At 40.9% G+C, this 24,301-nt stretch overlaps 1 protein-coding gene across 1 annotated transcript; it reads right to left on the bottom strand.

The window, feature by feature from the left end:
• Positions 1-555: 555 nt before the first annotated feature.
• Positions 556-22,638, bottom strand: cpe (carboxypeptidase E). Its single transcript, XM_050045204.1, has 9 exons — positions 22,224-22,638; positions 8,291-8,487; positions 7,844-8,011; positions 5,899-6,016; positions 5,334-5,516; positions 3,949-4,088; positions 3,619-3,718; positions 3,237-3,355; positions 556-1,775 (listed from the first exon to the last, which is right to left on the bottom strand). Exons 1-9 carry the CDS (start codon positions 22,462-22,464, stop codon positions 1,677-1,679), a joined length of 1,365 nt encoding a protein of 454 aa, XP_049901161.1. The 5' UTR covers positions 22,465-22,638; the 3' UTR covers positions 556-1,676.
• Positions 22,639-24,301: the final 1,663 nt, after the last annotated feature.

Raw genomic sequence — 24,301 nt, 5'->3', positions numbered from 1 at the left:
TGTGTTGTCCACTAGAGCGCTTTGGAGTCATTTGGAGTCACAATAACCCTTTAAGGGTTATTGTAGCTGATAATGATAATTGTGTAATACCATGTATCGTGAAACTGTGATATTTTTTGAGAAAATGTTGCTGTTGCGACCCTAGCCTAAATGTTTTTTCACTCCCACATAACAGACTATAACAACCCTCTAAATCCTTAATATTTAATTGTACCACACAGTGTTAACTGTAGGGGGCACCAACTCAACTCATTTCCATTATCTACATTTCCCTGCAAGCAACAAACATTTTCTCATATTCATATTCATTTAAGTCTGTGTAAAGTCCCTATATTTATATAGTTAGTAGGAAGAAACAGAGAGGTGTTCTTTTTTAGTTCTGAGGGATTAACAGTCTCTGACTCAAATTTAATAAGGCCTCATCTTTTATAGTGTGAGCTACTCTGCCTCCTTAAGAAGTTCATTACACCAGTTAACACATGAAGAACACTCAGTCTCTGTCTGGCATGGCTACTTTTACTCACATGAGCTAAAACAAAAGATGACAACACTTCAGTTTGACAACATAAAGAGGGGAATTTTATTGATCAGTTCATTCTTTACATTTGCAACTTTTTCTATAGATATACATTCAATAAATTCTTTCTATGGTCTCAGATAAACTGCATCCAACTTGCTAAACGTTCTGTGTCCACGCAGAAGATTAGTGTTAATTTATCCTTAATAAAACAATGTGTACATGTACCACAGCTCCTTAGGTACCACAGTATTCCCTGTGTGGGGCACATACTAAGGAATGGCTTTGGGTAGACTGAGGTGGACAGATTTATATGTGTTATGGCCTTGATTTTTTTTTTATTAGTTACAAAAACCACACATTTCTTGCTATACCTATAGTTCATAAATACAGTATATATTATAACCATTCATCTTGTGCTAAAATCAAAGCTGTGCTGCAGTCAGTTTAAAAAAAAAGTCTCAACATCAATAACATACAGGGACATGAGCGTGCCTGTATAGATTGTTTACAATATCATGTTTACAGTGATTTTACAGTGTTTTTAATGTCCCAGATTTTCTCTAAACCATAGCGTTGTATTTTTTTATATTACAGAGAGAAAGACAGTGTGTGCGTGTATGTGTTTGTGTGTGTGTCTGTTTGAGTGTGTGTTAACTATGAACCAGAAGGGTGTGTGTATTTCGTGTTGTACGTGTGTATGTGTACTAAAGCCAGGAGAAACAGAGACATTTAAAACAGGAAAAAAGGATGAATTCTTTTGGACAGAGCCATGTGGTAATGATGTAAACAGCTTTTTTACATACATAATCACTCAGTCACTCATTGGTTATATAGATGGGTGCCATGGTTACCAAATCACGTGTACGATAAAGAACACAATACCACAGAAATCAACACAGATCTCACTGCCGTCAAACTACCTGCAAATTCCTCCTGTGTCCGTCAGTATTATGTTTCTGTGTCTGCAGGATATTCTACAGGAGCATGAGGCAAACCATTACAGTAATAAACAGTAATAATCAATTAAAATAATGATCGAAAGAGAACGAAACAAATAAAGAAACAATATATTCTTTTTTAGAGTGGACGGGCACACAGAATGTTGAATATATTACATCGATGTGCGGACAGTCCGATCACCAGCCAGACAAACGCTTTAGAAGTTCAGTGTCTCTGACATCATCTTCCACCAGTCCATCAGCTCCTCCCGCTCCTCCTCCTTCCTCTCCATCAGAGATTCCAGCTCAAAGTCCACCTGAGAGAGAGTGTGCAACATGGAGACACATGAGAGGTGAAGGAGAAAAGATGCAGACTTATTAACCCTTTATAATTCTATGCTTCTCCCTACGCACAAAAATGTACTACATCCCCGTTTAGATTATAGTTTAAACATTTTGCAGTTGCCGTCTACCACAAATATATTTTATCTTATAAAGAGCCTTAGACTCCCGTTTTGACATGCATCATTTTATTTTCATACATAAAGAATGAGTGCTGTCAGACGGAGCCTGAGATGTAAGATATTCAATGCAAACAATCACAGGACTTTCACCCAGGAGAGTGGGGTTTGTGTCCAGTTTGAAACCAAAGCCTTGTTTCCACCAAACAGTCCAGTTAAGTTCAGTTCATTACACATTTAAACGATTATTTTTTCATCAAAAGTTGTGGATGGTACCAACAGAACTTTTCTATTCCATACTGTTTTTTCATCACCCCTCTGTTGAAGTCATAGACTAAAAAAAAAAAAAATGGACATATGTGTCATGATGTCACCCATTGGTTTGTGGACTCCCATTTTGAAGACTCGAATTGGCATTACAGCCGTCCCCATTTTGGTTGTTTGGAGCCAGAGGTGACCATATTTTGGCAAGAGGCTGGAGCTGTGTAGAAGCGAGGGGTGGATCTGACTCTGGACTGTTGCAACAGTCTGTCACTCAAAGCCACCCCCCCGTAATTATGCGTAACTTAAAGCCTTAATAAAAATGTAAAGGGTGAGTTATAAAAAATTCACCCCCCCCTACAGTTATCATGAACAGGGGAATTAGCTATGGAGACCACATCCACTGTAAGCATGTTTATTTCTGTTGCACAGGTGGGCATTTTATCATGGGGGTCTATGTGGATTGACTGGCTTCTAGAGCCAGCCTCAAGTGGCCGTTAAAAGAACTTTGGCACTTCTGTGTTGGCTTCATTTTTCAGCCCTGAAGGTTGCTGTGCGGATGATGTATCGAGCACACTGATCTGAAACTAAAAGGTGGAGCTAGAAACACTGCAGTCCGTTGATTGGTCAAGAGAAAGTCAACACTCTTGGTGGACTGTATCAACTGTTCCTACAGTGGCAAGGTCAGTGTTTCTTGCAGCAGGACGAGAAAAAGAACAGGATACTAGGCAACATTTTGTTTTAAACCCTTACCAGCCATAAAGGTTGATCATTGTTTTAGGTTATCAATTTTATTTTACTTAATTACTTTAATTACTTTAATTTAATTTAACAGTGCAAGCATCAGTCCAATATACAGCTTATTCTCTACCAGAGGTGCCTCATTAAAGTAATCAAGTCAAAGTTTACTTTCCAAATAATCCTCAGTTCATTATATGGTTTCTTGTTAACATGCTCTGATATTAGAATGAGCCAAAAATGCTACCTGGACAATATGAAATGAGCCCACAGTGAATGTGAGGTATATGTTGGTTGGTTCGTTTGCCTGAGTCTTACCCTGGTTGCAGGGCTGTAGGGAACAGCCACCTTCTTGATGACAGTCAGGTATCCTGGGGCAGAGGCTGCCACTTTGTAGTTTCCTGGAGCCAGGAGGCGCCAGTAGTCTCCATCTTTGGCTATAAAATACAGATTTTCTCATTAATACATGTAAGAAAACAACAGACAGAACATCTGATTGATCCACACAGCTGAGTGTTTAAGTTCCTGTTGCTTTGACTGTAAAATGATAAGCAGGTGCAGCTGTTGAAAAAGTGATGCAGTATCAGCTGTGTCCACCAGATGGCACTACAACATCTAACCATTACACTTCTCAGGTCACACTTCATGTCTGTGGGGTTTGGTTGTGAGGATTGTGTGATTTTGCTCTGGATGCTGATACCTGTGGTGATGTCATGGTCAATGCCCTCCACAGAGATGGTGGCGTTGGAAATGGGGTTGCCCTGAAGGTCACGCACGAAGCCCTTTACGCCACGGTGAACCTACAAACACACACACACAAAGAGGCATAATGAAGGCTAGGTTCAAGGAAAGAGGGGAGACATGTCTGTTTGGGGTTGGATGTAAATGGCATTGTGTTCTTTGGAGGAGAGAACACACTAGCAAATGGCACAAGGACATTCTGGATTCGTTAAACCAGAATCAAAACTACAATGACACACACTATGATAAAACCTTAGGACATACTTGTAGTCCTGGTGGTGCTGCCTACCTGCTCGATGTAGTTGACCAGTGAGTTGCGGTTCTGCTCCCAGTAGGTCTTAAGTGTGTCCTCATTGGGGAACTTGTCACAGCTGAGCTCCAGAGTGATCTCAAAACAGTTGCTGCTGAGGTAGTTGAAATCCTGCATTCCTGTAACAGGTCAGTGAAAATGAGAGAAAAAGACATTAATGAGAGAAAGTGGAAGCGAGTAGATGTTTCCTGTTAAAGTAGAGAATTTCAGAGGACAGTAAGGTTTTTTTTTAGACACATTAGTTACATACAACTGTTGTTTTTGTAACATTTGTAATGGAGCCTGACCGGTTCGTACATCAGTAGTTGATTTTAGCTTATATACACAGATATATCCACGTTGTTGCAAATGCTGGATGATATGGAAACAAGATTTTGAAGTAGAGAAATGCCAAAGATATGTTTGGGGTCATTTGTAAAGCATTGCCATTGCTTGATTTGAACACTTAAAAACACTGATAACTTTATTTTTCAGCTGTAATATATCCCCTCAGATGCACATATCATTTAACAACCAGACATAATTGTTCCTTTTCAAAGATTTTTGTGTGTTAATGCAGAAAAAATGAATGTCATCTTATATGCATCTATTCTGGGGGGCATTTTCTGCCTTTATTAGATACAGTGCAGAAGAGAGTTAACAGGAAATGAAGGAAAGGGTAAGAGATGAGGGTGACAGGCAGTAAGGGTCCCTGGACAGATTCAGACAGAGGCCACTGCATGGTCAGGGTCTTAAACCCCTTTGGCCACCAGGGCATGCTATATTGTCTCAGTATATATACAGTAAATGTCAGTGGCGTAAGATGACGGGCCCTAGTGCACGTTAGTCACTACTTAAGAAGCACCCACACACACACACACACACACACACACACACACACCATTAGGCATATACATAAAATATATGTAACCTTGAATGATTTTGCACTTAAACCAGCTACCTTTACATCGTGTCTTCTCGTCACATAATCAGACTTGACATTGGACAACATTAACATACATATTACCCAGCAATCATCATTGCATATATATGACAAAATACCAAAGAAAATAAGATTTATAGTTCATCTATAGTTTTTATAGTTAATGTAGACTAAGTATATAATTTGTTATAGATTGCTACTGACTATTTTACAAAACCTATGATGGAGATAGGTTTGTCTTTTCAAGGACATATACAGTATGGCAAATGGTACTGTTTTTAATTTAGCGTGAGTTCTTCTTTGAACACAGGCGAATTTGTGAGGTGAATTATTTGCAAGGGCCCTTTCTTCACGCATCACTGGACCTTTAACCTGTACACCCAGGTGTCTCTTCACCTGCAAAACACCAAAGCACACATCTGAGGAGCTTGTTGTCTCTTACCTCCTGGCACACTGTACCAGGCCCCTCCGTTAGTGATGCCATCTTTGAAGCTGGAGTCATCATCGTTCTTACGGCAGGGGGGTCGGTTAGGGTCGGACATGACTGGGTTGTACACGGAGTAGGCCCTTGCCAGAGACTTGAACATCACATCATCAGGACTGGCACTGTACTCGTGGGTGGAGCCTTAAAGGAGGGGTGAGAGGGAGGGAACAACCAAAAGCACAGAGTTTATACAGCAATCGTGATCAAGTTTAAATTAACTCAACACCTGCATCTGCAACATATTAAATGTGTGCCTGTGCAAACACATGTTGTTTACTTTGAGTAACAATGTACAGGGAGCAGCGGGAGACATTTTTCATCTGATTTAAATTAAAGTTACGACATTCTGAAGAAAAACTGATAAAATGTTTGTTGATTCATTTATAAGTTGAATATTTGTCTCATGAAATCAGTGGAAACATTCTCATACAGAGCAGGAGAGCATTTTAATTACAATTTAACAACCCAAAGAGTAAAAGCAGATTTAGTTTGAGATTGTGTGTCCACATATGTGTTAATGTACCAGTGCGGGTCTCATCATATGGGTAGTTAGCCACCACATCTCCTCCATGCAGGTTAGCTGAGAGAACGAAGGGGATATCCATGATCCAGTGGATCACTGCCTTTGTCTCTGGAGCCAGCTGCAAAGGAAAAAAAACATTAATTACTGGCACTTCAAAACACATATTTCACCTGCAAACATGTCATCGAGGCATTTCTGTGTCTATAATATTACAATTTTGGCAACAAATCCCATGAAATGACAAAATCAACAATGAAGTTAAGGCTGATATCATTATTTCTCTGTGCCACAGAGCTCTATTGTTAACAAAATCTATTAAAACACATCCAGGGGTGATATGTTCCTCCGTTACATTAACAGGGGCTCTGTGGTCCATCTTACCCTGCAATAACTAATTATTTTTGTCCACTTTGGAGAAGCAGAATCAAGACAGCACTCACTTAGCTTCACCTTTTAAAGGGATAGTTCCGTTATCTTTAAGTGGAGTTGTATGAGGTACCTATCAACAGTCAGTGTATCACCTACAGTAGATGTCTTTCTGCACGCCCCCAGTTAAGAGAAGCAGGCTGGAGTACTGCCATTAAAGCTAAACAATGTACTGCTGTGGACGAGATCAGCTGCAAAACGTATTTTAGCCTCCTAAAAGAAGTCCCACCAAAAAAAAAAAAAAAATCAGTAACAGTGTAAAAGGTAAGATTTAGGGAGATTTAGTGGCATCCAGCCATGAAGATTGCAGATAGCAACCAGCTTAAACTTCTCCTGGTTAGGATGCCTTCAGTGTTCATTGTTCAGGAGGTTTTTAGCGGGAGCCGAATTTTCCACAGAAGTCTCTTCCTCTCAAAAACAAAAAGACCATGTGATATAATCTGGCTTCACGCTCCCTATGTAGATATAAAGAGCTCATTCTAAGGTAACGAAAACACAACAGAACATATTTTCAGGTGATCGTACACTAAAGAAAACATACTTATTATATTATATTCCGTTTCTGCCAGTATATCCCCTTAAATTCTACACACTGGACCTTTAACTCTACGCCATATTCGGAACATTTTCAATGCCGTACCTTGTTGCAGACAATCCTCTCTGATGGGAAAGCCACTAATGGCTTCAATTTCAAGCCTATGCTCATGTCAAAGCCACTGGACTCCGCAGACAAAACAGTAATTTCACCTCACAGAACACGGAAGTTGGAAATGTAAGTCCAGTATTCATTCTCTTTTAGCTCCATTTTTGGTCTCTATCAACTCCTAAGGGAAATATCGGGCTTGTTAGCTACTAAATGCTCCACTACTGTATGTTCACCACCACTAACTGTGCCTATGTGCAGTTTGGTGCGGACCAGGCAGATAACCAATGAGCTGAAACTCACTGTAAAGCTTCATAAAGTTGAGGACAGCCACAGATTTGGGTGATAGTTACCTAAATGTTTTTCACTACACTGTCATTTGATACACTGTTATAAAAACATGGATCATAGCCACATAAACCAGTGGTTCCAAACTGGTCCAGCCACAGGGTCCAGATTTCTCCTAAGCCATTAGTTCAAGGTCAACGCAGTTTAATACATTTACGGTCATATTTTTGTTTGGCTTTGTTGTCGAGCTAGTTTGCTGTCTCTATCAAGTATCTGCCCTTTAATCACTCACTCTACCACAGGATATGGCACTTAAAAATGAAAGCTATGTGCCGGAAATTCACTGTAATTCAAAATAAAGAGTGTTTTTTTACACACTTGAGAAGTTTGAGTCACTTACAGTCCATTCAGAATGGACCTGCGACCCAGCTTTAAATGTTCGGGAGGAATGAATGAGTACCAAAGACTGGGTGAATAAGTTGGAAGGTGTTGGGTGAGGCAGTGTTGTTTCGGTCTCCTCATGGGATTTGTTGACCGTAAGAAATAACATCCTCGTCTTTTAATCACTTCTACTGTCTGTTTGTGTACCTTGGTGTTTTCATCCACAGCCTTCTTCATATTCTGCAGCAGGTGGTTGTTGGCTCCACCCTCCCGCTCATTGATGTAGATGATGCGGTCCAGATCTGGGAAGTTACGGTTCAGATCCACACCCTGTGCGTTACTGCGGCCAACAAACCAGTCCTTGATCTCACCAGGCTGAGCAGGAAACAGGAGATGATGTTTAGACATACGTAGGAGTGATGGGAAGCGAGGTAGTGTCTGGGGCTTTAATAATACTATCCTGTGTGTGTGTGTGTGTGTGTGTGTGTGTGTGTGTGTGTGTGTGTGTGTGTGTGTGTGTGTGTGTGTGAATTACAGCCAAGAGTTGTGGAGAGTTGTGGTTACTGAGTCGATGTTTGTTGTCTTGTAAGCCTAATCTGTCTGGCGGTAAATCCTCGGATCAGGTTTGTGGATAGTGTCGTGCTGTGTCATCACCTGTGAAGCGGCCTTCTCGAAGCCGTCTGGGTTCATGGACGGCATGAAGTGGATGCGAGTGTTGTGGACGAGGTCGATGATGGTCTCGTTGCCTTGCTGGTACTGGTTGCACAGGTACTGAGCCAGGTAGATGAGCAGCTCTCTGCCCACGGCCTCGTTGCCGTGCATGTTGGCGATGTACTTAAACTCAGGCTCACCTTCAGGGAAGAAAAAGACACTTGCTGTGATACTGCGACACAGACAGAGCTATAATTCAACATTATGTATTCAAGGTTTATCTGTGTGACGCCTCTAAGGCTCGGAGGAAGAGGCCGTGCTGAATTGGAATGAGACAAACAGGAACAGTTTAGACAGAAGGAGGATTTTAAAAGGCAGACAGTGAGCACACCTTTTACTAGCTGAAACCAGTCACACCTAACAGAACACAACTGGGACACGTAATCACAAAAAGCAATATCACAATAACGTCACAATCTTTTTGAGAGGAAGCCATTTTAGTCAGTAACCATGGAGACAAACATTTATCTGTTTTGGACCAAGAGAAAGGCGCTGATAAAGCATTGTCATTTGTTAGGGAGGTTGCCCTCGACACACACACACACACACACACACACACACACACACACACGTCATTGCACTACAACAGTGGATCCTCACACACCAGCAGTGACAAACACACTGACTCATCAGCTGAAAGGTTAAACACAACTGAACTCAGCCCAGAACTCCATTTGGACAATAATGACCGAGAGACAGTGGATTATTGAGTGATGCTGTCACAGACGGTTGTGCCTGAATCCTGGTGAAGTGACAGGTCTGGGATCAGGTTTGACTAAATCACAGAGGCGGTTGACTCCAGGACAAATTTAGGGATCCTCAGGGATTTCTGCAACATATTAACCTCATGCTGGTTTTAGCTTGTAATCAGTGAGCCACCCTTCACGCTGTCACTGCCCTTACATAAAAAGCACATGCAAAATTTATGTTTTTATGTGTGAAATATATTAGCACTGACACATCATTTAAAATTAATATACTTGCATGATGTTTTTCAGCCATTTTACACATGACAAGTGTCTGTGAATTCGAAAAGATGTTTCATATGTAATAAACAACGCATAAAAATGATAACGTGATTTTTTTTTCTCATTTAAAATGGTGTTTAACTTTTGATAAACATGTAAAATGTGTAGGGTTTATTATCAAATAAAATATGCTAATAAAAAGCGATAAGTCTTTTAGTCCAGTGGTTCCCAACTGGTGGGTCACGACCCCAAAGTGGGTCGCAGGTCCATTCTGAATGGACCACAAGTGACTCAAGAACCTGTCAAGTTTGTATAAAACACACATGATTTTGAAGTACAGTGGATTTCTAGCACAGTGCTTTCGTTTTTAAGTGCCATCTCTTGCTGTAAAGTGAGTGACTAATAAACGGCTACTTAACAAAGAAAGCAAACTAGCTCGATGACTTGGCCAAGTGCAAGTATGACGCTGAATATATTTAACTGTCTGGACCTTGAAGTAACGATTAAGGAGAAATCTGGACCCCGTGGCTGGACCAGTTGGGAGCCACTGATTAAGTCTATCAGAATTTCAGTTTAAATATATATATGTGCTAATCATCTCTCCCCAGATCCCAATGTGACATCTTAAATGTCCAACCACAAGTCACTAGATGTTAAAGGTAGCCTGTTCAGTTTACAACATGGATGTGTAAAGAGAACTGGATACTTCCTCAGAGATGGGGCCCCAGTCATTGCTTTGGAAATCGCTTCATGAAGCATGAAGCCAAATAAGTTCATCTGCGTCATATAAAATTACCAGTTTAGTTCTAACTTGATTTTGGATACAATGATTGCGGCTCTTCTAGCCTTTCCAAATGTTATTAGGCCAAAAGAATTAAATCCAGATTGTGAAACGAGTCATTTCATGAGGGTTGTGTTGCTCAGAAAAATGTACCCACTGATTTACAATAGTCTCTTTTCACTTCAAAGCCAGGTGTTTTTCTGCTAAACAAGTTAGCCACTATATTCGTGTTCTCAAACAACACTCTACATAGCTGATAATTTACTGTTGTAAAAAATGTTTATGTATTTCACTCTATATGTTGCATGTATGCTAGATATATTACTGATCTGTTCTTTTGGGATTAAGTGTTGATTGGTGCCAGTTTGTTTTTACCCCTGACAGCTACTGTAACTAGCCTATACCTCTGTGAATGCTTTCACTGTATAACTGTTGTAATCACTGTCACTAAATGTGTTGTTCAATACTGTTTCACAATTGTTTCCAGTAAAAACCTCAATGATCCACTCTAATCCTCAACTTTTATTGCAGCCTCAGTCACGAGCAAAAATATTGGCCAACGTTTCTGCAAACCATGAATATGTTACATTTGCATGTTTCATACGTATCACTTCAGCGTTTTTAAAGTGACGTAGTATATGCGCTGACTTCTCCATTGTTGAGCTGGAGGGGATGGTGCATATTGTGTCACCTAGAGACGCCTGCCAAGCTGCTGACCACTGACAACAAAACTGGTTGTGATGAGTCACTGCTGTGTTTTCTTCAGCTTTTTAGGCACCAAATGTGGGTGTTTTGTAGTGTGCCATTGCTGCGTATCTTGCCAGGATTGCACCTCCCATAACCATGTATTCTAAGCCAAAACATTATGTTTTTTGACCCTAAACCTATCACACAGCATTACATTTTAGCGTATCCACTACATGATACAGGCTGTTTTTATGTACTGTTCATACGTTGTCCTACAAAGAAGTAATGCACCAACATTTGTACATATCCCACATTATCATGAGCCAGTAATATGTGTAATGTGTAGCCCACATATTTGGGAAGGACGCAATCACGTGACCAATAAACTGGCAGGTGCTAACTTTGTTTTCTTATTTATCTGTGTCTGCGCATGAGCATAACAGCTTTCTCAATATTTCCTAAGCTTCCCTTTATCAGAGGAGATATTGGTCTTCTATGTATTTATATCACTGTGCTCTGTGAAGCTGTGTTTTAATGACCAAGGCTCTCACCATCTGTTTAATACACTAATTGGCCGTTCTTTCTCTTCTCTGAGTCTCTTTAATGCATGCAAATACACACACACACTAGCAAGAGAAGTCCGACTGAGGCTCTTGGACAAAACGACAAAGAGAATGACAAAGAACGAGCCACAGTGTACTGTACACACTGTTTTCATTAACGACAAGCCAGAGATTAGTGGCTTTCTGTGGCTGGACGAGAATAAAGGAACTTCTCCGAGCGCTGAGGAATAAAAAATGTCTTTTGTTTAGATCAGTTATAAGTTATGAAATGTAGCCCGGGAGCAGCAGATGGTGAGGGGTGTGTGTGTGTCTGTATGTGTGTGTGTTTGAAGCCAAATTGCAGCAGGGGTCCCCGTTTTTATTGGGGGCTCTGTGTGTGTGTGTGTGTGTGTGTTTCTTGTTTTTTACTTAAATTTGGTCATTTTCAGTGATTCTTTTTCACCTATTTGCACTTTTTACTTCATTAAAATTAATTTATCGAGCTGATATGCTGTATAAAAATAATGCTTTCACGATGCAAGTGTGTCAATATTTTCACATTTGCATCTTTTTGATCCATTTTAGCAAATTTCTTTGAGTGTTTGATGTATCCCAGTGGCTACATACACACACACACACACACACACACACACACACACACCACCCGGCACACATCTGGTAGTCAAGTTATTTTTAAACACTGGTTCCTCTCCGAGTTGCTACTAATGATTTCAAGACTACAATTAACTCTTTCTGTTCTGACGTTGGTGAATGGATTTTACAGGCTTCAGAGGCCCAACGGAGCTGCCAAACACATGCACTCACACGTTCGTACACTCACACACACACTTTGAAGTTGGACTCTGCCAAAATGCGTTACTACGATTCAAGCTATTACACAGATGCTCAGTATCTGGAGACCTTTCCTGTCTCCAATACATGTAGTAGGTACTGATGAATTTACAGTGCAGGGCGGGCAAGAGGAGAGCTAATAATTCACTACATAAAAACTCTTGTATTGTTATCATTAATTATCATTTGTGCTAACTCACACTTATGTAACAGCTCTTTTTAAACAAATACACACACATATTTTTTTATCAGAGGGTGCTTTTTTTGCACAAAGTCATTATGATGCGTCACAATGTAGGTGGGACAAATCAAAATATTGTTCTCCCTCTGGAGCCGACTGTGTCCTCCCCCTTTTTTCTCAATTTATTCCTCTTCTCTGTCAAACTGTCTGTACCTCGCTGAGCTTTAATTCTCTTGTTCAAACACGTACCTGCACACTCAAAGTAAAAGAAAACTTTTGACGTGGAACTCCATTTGACACGATAACTTTATATACGAGCACATATGGTGTTTGGACATGTGATAATGATTTCTAGTTCATTCGTGTTCATACATTTAAAGTAAAGAAGGTGAACAGTGTGCAAAGAAAACTCAAATTTGGTACAGGTAAAGGACAGCAGCAGGGTACAAAGGAAAGGGTAGTTTGCAAACTAATCATTGGAAGCTCCCAAGAATTTAAGAATGCAGAATTTCGATCTTCAGGGATCGTCTTCAGTCAAATATGTGGGAGCCAAATGGGTGTTTTTTTTGTGTCCTGTTTTTCAAATTGTAGGTGGAGCTGTCATTTTTTTTGGCTGTAACTAACAGTTCATCAAGTCTCTGTTCAGTCCTTAAAATGCCAGACAAACCTCACAGAGTTTACAGAGTTTTCCAAGAGCTGATGTCTTGAAGTGTCTTGTTTTGTCTGACTAACTGTCCAAAACCCAAATATACTTAGTTTACAATAATATAAAACATGAAAAGAAGCAAATCTTCACACTGCAGAAACTGGAGGACTACTTTAGTAACAGCTGCTGACAAGGCTGCAACCCAGCCGTCAGAATTAATACTGGCACCGAACATTTCAGCAACATGGTTGATATTTGGTTTGGTTCAGGCGCAGAAACCACTTCAGGAGAAGTTCACATTTTTGCTTGAAATAACCACATTTGGTGGCACTATCTCTGCTGGAAATCGCGCAATGTCTCAGTAAAAAACAACCGCTTTTCGTGGTGCTATCCCAGCCAGAAAAACAGTGATGGTCACAGCCGGGTTTCTTATTTGTTGGTCTTGAACAGTGGTCTGCAGCTTGGCATGCAACTTGCCATCTACCACAAAGTCACCTCATACACTAGGTCCCTTTAGAAATGTTGATATGATACATAAAATGTACAAATGCAACATATCTGTGATTTGTTTCTTTTTTCCTATTTAACTAATTGTTTTTGTTCTAATAGTCTATTGACGGCCTTTTTGTTCACATGTATGTTTGCCTGAGGAAGAGGAAGAGCAAGAGGGCTTCATCGTCACATTTTCAGAGCTTGACATATTCAATGTGTGTCCAACCTCTCTTTGTCCTTGGTTTTTATACATGTCACATATGAGAACAACACACCAAACCTATCATACTTTATGGTAAGAGATCTTAAATATCCCTGAAAGGTGGTGATGTTCTGAACGTGTGTAAAAGTCTGATCCTCACAGCTCGTCTCCCCACAGGTCGATATAACACATCTGACGCCGACAAAACCCACTGCATCATCTTACGCTTTGTCAGGGATTATCAGAAGTGTCTGGCAGGTGATCAATACGGTCTCCTAGGAGACCACGTAATAATGACTGCAGCTGCAACGTCATTAGGGAAGCACCACATTAGAGTGCTCTCAGTTGTCGTGGCAACCCTGACAGGGACAGGTGCTTAGGGAGACAAATCAACTGGGAGGTTGAGTAAACACACACTTACTCTGCGTCTGTCTGCCCGTCTCGTGCTCCCACACACACACTTTTATATACAAGCAGCGTGTTAGAGCCACTGCCAGCTCTGACATCTGATATTAAGCAGACATACGTACAGAGGAGATGGAGCGCCACGCAGGTAAAATAAAACAGTGATGAATGCTGAATCATAAAACAGCTGATACATGTACAGAGAACCAAAGTCACAAACCTCCTCTGAGCTCTTCTCCTAGATGTAACTAAACCAGATTTCTCTGTTTTATGTTTTATTTTCTCCTCCTGCTGTGTTGTCCACTCTAAAGAGAGTCTTTTTATATTTACTAAGGCTGCAAATTCTTATTACACCTCGTTACCACGCTGTTTGATTTGTGTCCGAATTTCCTTATAGTTTAGAAAGTGTTTAGAAAGTGTCCCCAGTGTTCAACGCAAAGAAATACATTGTTTTACAGATGGATAAAGATGCCACAGCAGAAATGTTGACAAAAAAGTTAGTTTTGAGTGTTTTCGCCATCTAATCTTGTGGAATATGCACACAAAAAAAAGACCAATAATGCACGGCAACAAATAAGTAGTGAGGTTGGCCTGTCAGGTAGCCAGTTTTGTGAAATGGCCTATTTTGTGAAACAACATCTGATTCATACACAGCAAGCATGTTGCCAACATTAGCTCGCTAAACATGCAGTAGGACTTTTCACTTCGAAAAAATTTATAAGAAGAACTGTATGACATTCATCAATCTGTTAGCTAATTCATTTTAATAAAAAATGTAGTATAGCAAACACATCAGAGATCACTAAGACTCTCATGGGAATGAATAGAGTGCCTTAGGATTGAGTCCTAAAACCTGGAAATGAGTTGGCATTTCAGCACTCCAAATTCCCTCATCTTGAATTTATTGGGTGTTTGGTTAGATACCTGAAATAAGGTCTGTGATTTACACAAGCTTCAGAGACACGTTTTGCTCTGGGACGTAATTATGTCAGTAAATGATTTTGAACCTTTTATGTGTCTTCATCACGCCGACCACAACTTTGCAGCCTTGTTGTGGTAAGGATGTTAAATCATTCGACTGTAGTGTAGTTCGTTTATAGCCCAACGTTTTACCTCTGGCGATTTGCATTTGGGCTTCAAAAATCATGAAAGAGGTGTTAATTTGTGAAGATTTCTTTGCCACAGAGCTCTTTTTCTACAATATTCCCAAATACAATGGAAAAATCCCATTGGCTTTTTGACAAAGGAACCAGGGTGAAGCTAACTTCCTGGTCAGCCTACAGAAAACCATTATCCTTCCAGTTCTGGTTTACCTGCGTACTCACACAGGACTTTGTGGAAACAAGGCAATGTTTTTATCATCAATTCATCTGCAGATTATTTTCTCGATTATCTGATTAATTGTTTGGCGTACACCCCCGGTGATGCCTTTAAATGTCTTCTTTTTTCCAAAAAAGATAATTAATTATCAAAATAGTTGCTTATTTATTATCTGTGAATCGACAAAAGTATTAATCCCTTATTTCAGCTCTAATATTTACAGCTGTGACATCCATGTTTTACATTAATGTATCATTTTAATGTATCTATATAGCTAGTTAGATAGTAAATTTGATCATCTTTTCATTTTAACCCAGAGATTAATCAATGACAATTTTGTTAGCATTCACTGACAACATATCCCATGAGCCTTAGCCACTGGTACACCATCACAGCCTTGTGGGGGTTGTAGTTGCTGACTGATTTGTGTTCCAGAAGCTAACTGCTAACAAATTAATTGTTAGAAAAACCTCAGAAACTGGAAAACCCCGTTGATATATTTCAGCCTTTTCAGAAAGACTAATATAAGAAACCCTGCAGAAGAAAACCTACAGAGGCGAGCGACAGCAGGCGGGACTTTGGCTGCTTGTACAGCCAATACACAGCAAGACATGAAGCGAGGTCACACAGCATGTTGAGTTGCAGCATATGAATCAGGCACACCACACAAAAATAAACTGAAAGATTGCAAAGCAAAATGGGAGAATAAAAGGAATGGTGGAAAGAGAGATAAAATATGTGCAGGGAAAACCATGAAACAGGAGGAACTGGCAGCAGAAGAAGCAAAACAGCATGAAGAAGAAGTCAAGCACAGTGAAGGCAGAGAGGAGGAGGAGGATGCATGTCGGTGTCTGATGTATAATAAATGACCTCTGGCTGATGCCTTAGCCTTTCTCTCATCTGCCTTCCGTGTCTGTCTGTCCCTTATTCCCTCTACATTCTTTTGCCCATCCCTGCTCTTCTCCCTCGTCACCCTTACACTCCTGTTTGCCGTTTTCTCAATCATCATTCCTTTCTTTTTCTATCTCCAGCTCCTCCTTCCTCTCAGCTGTTTTTGCTATCTCTTCTCGAGGAGGCTCTTTACAGCTAAAATGTGCAAAACTACACTGGGTTTACCTCTGTTCTCCTCTATTGTAATATCAACTATAAAATCCATGTCTGTCTGTGTTTCACTTTATATTCAATATGTCATTTGATACGACCATATCCAGCAGTGCATCTGGCTGCTATACACTTCAGCTGAAGACCATCAGTTCATGGATACTGAGTATCCATGTGCGTGCTCACTGGGGATTACGTACTTCCTCTGTCATCTGATGAAACAGTCCAGCGTCTCCCCCACATGAGATAGTCTACAGCATATTGGATAAAGCTTCATATTGACATGATTTCTTTTCACCTTTAGACAAAGCCAAACCCATTACAAGATAGGGTTTCTCATCATACTAGGAGCTCTGTAAATAGTTCCAGACATGAGAGTCAAATCAGTTTAGCCAGAGCCCGTTTGACTGCAGAGAAGCCCCTCTCTTCAGCTCGTGTGCACTCAAATATGGCCCAGCTGCAAGATGTAAACAACTCCCTCTAAAGAGAAAACATATTGCCCATGTTTAACGGGGGAAGAAGTTATCAGTTATTGTTTAAGAAAAAGTAGCAACACCACACTGTAAAACTACTCCATTAAACGTAAAAGTCCTGCAGCCCATTGCACCAGCTTTACTTAAGTTCTCCCTTAAGTTAGGATACAAACTCAAGACTAAACTTATCCTCTTATCCTGGGTTGTGGGGGGGCTGGAGCCTATCCCAGCTGACATTGGGCGAGAGGTGGGGTACACCCTGGACAGGTCGTCAGACTATCACAGGGCTGACACATACATGTAGAGACAAACAACCATTCACGCTCACATTCACACCTACGGCCAATTTAGAGTCACCAGTTAACCTGCATGTCTTTGGACTGTGGGAGGAAGCCGGAGAAAACCCACGCTGACATGGGGAGAACATGCAAACTCTGCATGGAGGAGCTGAGCAAGGCAAAGCTATCATTTCACCAGTCCACCTATGTCCCCACCCTTACCCATGGTCGTGAGCTCTGGGTAGCGACCAAAAGAGTGAGATCGCACATACAAGCAGCCGAAATGAGTTTCCTCTGTGGGGTGGCTGGGCTCAGCCTTAGAGACAGGGTGAGGAGCTTGGACATCCAGAGGGAGCTTGGGGTAGAGCCACAGCTCCTTTACATTGAGGTGGTTCCGACATCTGATCAGGATGCCTCCTTGGAGCATCCCGTTAAAGCCCTGACACACCATGCCCATGGTCGGCTGTGGCTCAAAGTTGGGCCATAGGTGAGCTTCTACCACCCTCATCGGTGTGGTGTGCTCCCCGTTGGCTTTTTTTTGGCCGATTCAAAGGGGTTGAATCGGCATCGGCACAGTGGAGCCCATCGATGTTCACTGGCGTACAGTAAGTATGCTTTGTTCTTTCAAAGTTGGATTGTGTTGCTAATGTGCCAAGTAGCGTCAGGATGGTCTTCCAGTTTCTCTTTTTGGATGAGAATTATAGACCACCGCTGTCTGCTGGTGTGAGGAGTTATTTCCTCTCACGCAGACGCAAAACATACATGCTGGTTGATTGTCAGCGATAGCCTTTGCAATGTGTTCATGTGCAACTTTTTTGGCCGAGACACAGTGATGTCAGGTACAGCAGCAGAGGGCCTTCGTCGCCGCTCGTTCTCTGAAGTCGGTTTGGTGTGTATGGGCCTTTAGATTGGTTGGAAGCCCCAGGCAAGACATAGATTCATTAACTTAACTTTTTTGTACGCAAACATTGCGAAAGAAAAAGGAACATTGCAAACATTACGGCAGGCCAGCAACATGACCTGAGAAATTTGGTGATCTAAACTAGGAGAGAGAGAGAGAGCACACGCATGTGTTGATATGAGTAAAGCAGATTTGGGGATGGCCATTTACTGGACCTATTCAGAGGCCCGGCTTTTTCCTGGGGTGGGCCGGTTTGTCTAATTCAGGCCAAAAACAAAAATGTAAATATGGCAAATTCATTGTTTAATTAGGGGTTATCTATAACCAGCTGAGACTCCAAAAATGTAAAGTACCTAGCCAAAAATAGTCCACCGCATAATCACAACCACTCTGTTGATAATGTTGGGCAGGAAGTGCTACTAGAGAGAGATTTCTCGCTGAAAACAGCTGCCTGCTGCGGCTAGAAACAGCGTTGATGAGAACGACCGGAGTGAAGCTAAACAGTACGCTATTTGCAGGCTGTAAAACACTGTAGACCTGAAGGAGACTGCAGCTAGTGTCCCCTTGTGCATACAAGTAGTCAATACTAATATAGAAATAATGATTATATATTACATCTTATTTAAGAACACCACTGGGGAAATCTGAGTCACTTCCCACCACTGCTCTTACACTGTACACACTGTATATTAATATGTAACCAGTGTGTTTACACTCTTGGCTATAGGCACTTCCTGTGCTGCAGTGTATGACAGATGGCTGCTTACTGACAGATGCATGAGCTCAGGACCGTCGTCGTCCGGAGCTGGCCAGCCAACCACAAGCTGCCAGTCAGCTCAGTGCACTAAGCCGATCTGTTGCCCCGGCAACTGCTATTTCGGCTCCACCTTAGAGTTTCAACACATTGCGGGGTCAGATAAAATATTGGTAGGGCACCTTAAAGGGGAAGCTTGAAAGGGTTTCCGGTCTTTGCAGATTTTATTCATCTTGACTCAGAAACACATTTATCTTTTCTGCCACTGACACTCCTTTTATTCCTTCAGTCTCCTTTGCCCTGTTGCCAGAGCTCTTCTCCTCTGTTTCCTTCCCTGTTTCATCACCCTCCTTCTTGCTCTGGATGCTTGGCTCAGCAGAGGTGGAAGCAGGGGAGAGCAGAGGAGAGGAGGGGGTGCCCCCGTTGGTGAAGCAGCGGCTTGGAAACTCATCTGGTAGTAATAAGGTCTCCACATCGCTACTGTGACTCATGCCGGCGCACGCCCACCAGACTATTACAGGCTTATTCAGTACGCACATACGGTCATTAGACTCATTGACCATACATGCAGCTAAACACACACGACCTGTGGTGCACCGTTAAGACCACACAGATACACCCAGAGGAGGAAATACACCTTTACGTCAAAATGCTACATATGACATACACTTGAAACACCACAAACTAGACTGTGAACCATATGTACTATAATTACAGGCCACGTTCCTTTTTTTCTGTTGAGGACTGTGCTTCAGGATTACTTTGAAGAAATTAATCACTTCCTGCTTGTATGTAACTGTTAAATCTCCTGTTTAGAGAGTTGGACAGGAATCACTGACCTGTACCGAGACACTCATTAGAGTTAGATGTACTGTAGGTTAATCCATTCATGTTACATTATTGCTCGAGACCAAGTGACTGTGACGTCGCACTAACAACAGCCGCTTCCAGGTAGACAACTAGCAATTGATTTTAATTGTGATGATATGTAAAATCAGAAAACTTGTTAATTTCTGTTGTCATTTCAATCATAACTGTAACTTTTATATGGTGGCCCAACCTATCTGGTGTTTGTCTTGGCCTAAATTCATGTTGCTTTGCTAGCGTCTTTAATAAACCAAATCTACCAGCACGGAAGCTAAGCAACATACTGCTGTGGATGGGGTTCGCATCAAAGTGTATTTTAGCTACCTGAAAAGACCCACTTATGAAAATTACTACCAGTTTAAATGTATGCTGTATTAAGAATATAAACCGGTTGAGGCAGCATTTGCTTAGCACCATTTTATTTTATGTATGCGACAATTCAGTCTAAAAAAGAAGTGGCCTTGGTCACCATGACATCACCCATTAGTTTATGGAATACCGTTTTAAGGACTTGAGTTTGTGTGTTTGAGTTTCCTGGGATTGCGAAGGCATGACCCACTCTACTAACCCTAACCATACCCAATTTACTCTGCCTCTGATTGGCTTACCCTGACACTCTTACCCTAACCCTATCCACTCCTCATTCCTCTTACCCAAACCTAACCAACCTAACAAACGAAGGCAAAAAAGTACTAGCCAATCAGAGGGAGAGTAGGGTGGGCCATGCCTTCGCTAACCCAGGAAACACAAATTTGCCTCGAGTTTGGCATTTTGACCGTCGCCATCTTGGTTGTTTTTTTTTTGTTTTTTTTTGAGCCAGTGGTGACCATATTTGGAGCCAGGGGTAGATCTGACTGAGAACCCCAGGAGCAACTTGTCACAAGGTAGCCACGCCCCAAAGCAAACCTGCTTTACAGTCTACTTAACTCTAAATGGGACCATAATTTACAAAATGCTGTTTTGAAGAAGACTTGAAACCAGCGACTGAGACCATAAATTCATCAGGAAAATGTCGGGTCATTTTTGTCATTGACTTAAGTACAATCAAACTTCTTTTTGTGGCCAGCGGAGTTGCTCCCAGATGACCACTGTTTTGGATTAAAGGGTTAAAGTTTGGTTCATGAGCAACATTGGAACATATTTATAAAATACGACCTGACAGATTTCGTCTAGGATTGAACGTTTAAGTCCTGGACTCATTTCCGTCACTGACCCCAGAATTTTTACAGTCCGTTTATGACAATAAGAAACACAGAATTATATTCTAAACAAGCAGTATATGATTACATATAGCCTAGTGTGATTTAATCCCAGCCTGAAATAAAACACAACAGGAAAGAAGTAAAGAAACATTGCAGAGAATTTAGCTCTCATTTATCTCCATCACACAAACAGCTTGAGATAATTCAGGCCAGTCCCTCCATTTTCCAAAAAGCCTTTGAAACACAGGCTTCCTTCTGGAGGTGTTGAGGCCAGTGTTTAATTTTCTCTGGTGACATGTGAGATGTGTTTTCTACTCCTGCTGCTTTATGGCCAATAATCTGAAACCATGCGATAAATGTCAAGGTGATGTTGCGCCTCTAAGTGGACCTTTGAGTAATGATGCATAGAAATACACTTAATGTGGATTTCTCCTTCATTTAGGTGTGACTGTAGAAAAAAAAAGCAGAAGGTGCGTTGCAGCTAAAAATAGCAGTGGTGTTGCCCACATTTCCAGTTCCTGTGGCTGGTGTTCCCCCTCAAACCATCTGCTTACTTCTACTCTATGGTTTCCTCCAGCCTGCTGTCCAGCCCTGACAGTGTGTGAGGGAGTGTGATGGAGATGATGGGAAGTCAGGCTCCACCACCAGCATCATAACTGTACCAGGACTTCATTTAACATTCAGTCAAACGCTTCCTCATTTGAAGGATATGCGTGAACTTTCTCGGATATGATGCAGCCAACACTGCAGATACTTGGAAAGGATGTTGATTCAAAACGCAGCCCAGTGAGCTGACCGTGTCTGGGATGTTTTTCTCAGCATCACGACTCGGGATAAACACGAAGAGATCTTTATCAACCAGCAAAATGGCGGCTTTGCGTGGCTGATCCCACAATCTATCATCTAGATTCCTCTGAAGTGATGCAGCAGGCCCCTGCGCTCACCGTTTTTCACGCACGGGTACGACACACCTGCGCTCCTCCTCTGTCCTGCTCTCCGGTCATTTCAGCCACACACACACATCTCTCTCACACACACACGGGTCGTTTCTGAATAACCGTCACCTGAAATAAGATCAGCAGCAGGCTGCTGCGCAATAGTGCGTGATGTGTTTGTGTTATTATCACAGCGGGTGGTGAAGGGAAGCGGGGACAAAGGGAGCGGGGATGGGGTGCACATTCACCGCATTATGAAGCAGACTTTTTCTCTATGCGTAAAACTGACCAGGCTCGTGCGTCCCGGGGTTGTCGGACATCTCCAGCACCAGCAGCTCACGGCCCTCGAAGCTCTCCCCGATGGTGTAGATGCGGGTGATGGTCGGGCACTGCAGCCACACCGACACCAGCGCCTTCCGCAGCTCCTCATAGCGGTGGTACTCGAAGGAGATCTCGCCCTCCGTCCCGGCTGCGCTGACCAGGGCCACCACTGCGGCCCCGAATAAAACTACCGAAGTGAACAGCTTCATTTTGGCGTGTCCTCTTTTCCCTAAGCCCTGTCTGTCCGCCTGCCTGCGGTTCGGTCCCAAGCCTTGTCTCTGTGCTGCAGCCTCGCTTTAGGCTATAAATATCTCTCCCTCTGCTGCTCCCTGTCTCTCTCTCCTTCTGTCCGTGTGTGATGCGCTGCTGTACCTGAGCGCAGATCCCTCTACTGTCAAACCACACACAAGATCCACACATCCGGTCACAACTTTCAAAATAAAGACTTATTTTCCTCTCAGAGATAAACAGCAGTTTGTGTGTTTATTTGTATTTTAAAGATAAAAGCCAATAATATTAATAATATTCAAGAAATTCATACAATTCAGGAAAAGGGAAATTCATATTCATAAAATAAATTCTATAAAGTTGAGAGAAGATAAAACCTTTTTTATCCCCAGGGAAATTGTTGTGCAGCAGTTTTAATATAAAGTAAAGAGTGCAAATGTAAAATATAACATGAAATATCAATAAGGTGCAAACCTAAAGTATACACAATACCAGAAATATTCACTGGTTAATGGTAAGGTGCAGATCTAATGCCTGAAAATAAACATCTAAGGAATATTTGGAGCAGGACAGACAATGAAGGACAGTCTGTATAGAAGACAAAAGAGACCAATATAATAATAATAATAATAATAATAATAATAATAATACCAATAATACTAACAATGATAATAATAAAAATAATAAATAGAGAAAATATATGAATGTGAAAAAGCCATTCATTTGTTAAAATGCAGTGTTATTATTTAATGTTATTTCTTCGTGCTCATCATTAGGGAAACATGTAACTAACTGGCTTTGCTCTGTTCGTCTTGATGACACAAAAAGACTGTGGTGAAAATAGGTACTATGAAATAAAATGGCCACTGGAGAAAACAACAGATTTTTTTTATTTTTTTTTTAAAAAGGATATTTTGAAATGAAAACTGCTGAAGATAAATAGAAATAAAATAATAAAAATAAAATGTGTTGTTTATGTGAAAATATGAAAAGGAGCAGAAAGAGATAACTGTAGCCTACATAACTATGATCTAAATAATATTCTGTTTCACAATGTCATGGTTATATAGGCCTAACATTTTTTTAATATTGAACAGTTTGGGCCTCCATAGAGCTATTGTCTATTTGCCTTTGCTTTTATAAGAATTGGTTTTAAAGATGTTATCAAATCTTATATCCTACAAAAGGGGGCTGCAAAAACACAAGAAATACTCAGGAGCTACAGATAGGATTCTTTTTCCAAATGTGCATTTTTAGTCTGTCATGGTTCCTTTGTGTTCTCTGAAAAAGGTCATTGTTCTGTAAATTTGGCTGCAACCATCAATTAATTATCAGTCATCAATCAACAGAAAAAAAAGTTATTAACTATTTCTGTATTTCTCAAGACAAAAAAAGCCAAATAATAGTGAGTTTCAGCCTGGCAAATGTTAAGATTTGTTGATGATTTGTAACTAAAAAAGTAAAGATTTCACCTTAGGCTCAGGGTAATTGTTGGTATTTGTCCCTATTTTCAGATGTCTCAAACACTGAACAGTCATTTATTTGAAAAATAATCAACAGATTCAATTGTACTGAAAATTACAACTCTATAGTAAACCACAATCGTAATTATTTTTGTAGTGATTGTCTCAAAGGTAAGTAAAAAAAAAAAAAAGAAGTAAATTCATCTTATAAAAAAGGAGTCCAAATATCAATACTGCTAATGGAAAATAAATCCTACAACACAAAATAAAGTGCGACTTACATATGATAAAGTAATTCATTTGATTAATTGTATTTATTAATTTATTTCAGTTTGTTTGAAGATGTTACCCACTC

Source organism: Epinephelus moara, chromosome 5 (assembly GCF_006386435.1).
Source record: "Epinephelus moara isolate mb chromosome 5, YSFRI_EMoa_1.0, whole genome shotgun sequence".
Taxonomy (NCBI): Eukaryota; Metazoa; Chordata; class Actinopteri; order Perciformes; family Serranidae; genus Epinephelus; species Epinephelus moara.
The sequence above is the reverse complement of the archived record's forward strand: the minus strand, read 5'-3'. Positions and strand labels throughout refer to the sequence as shown.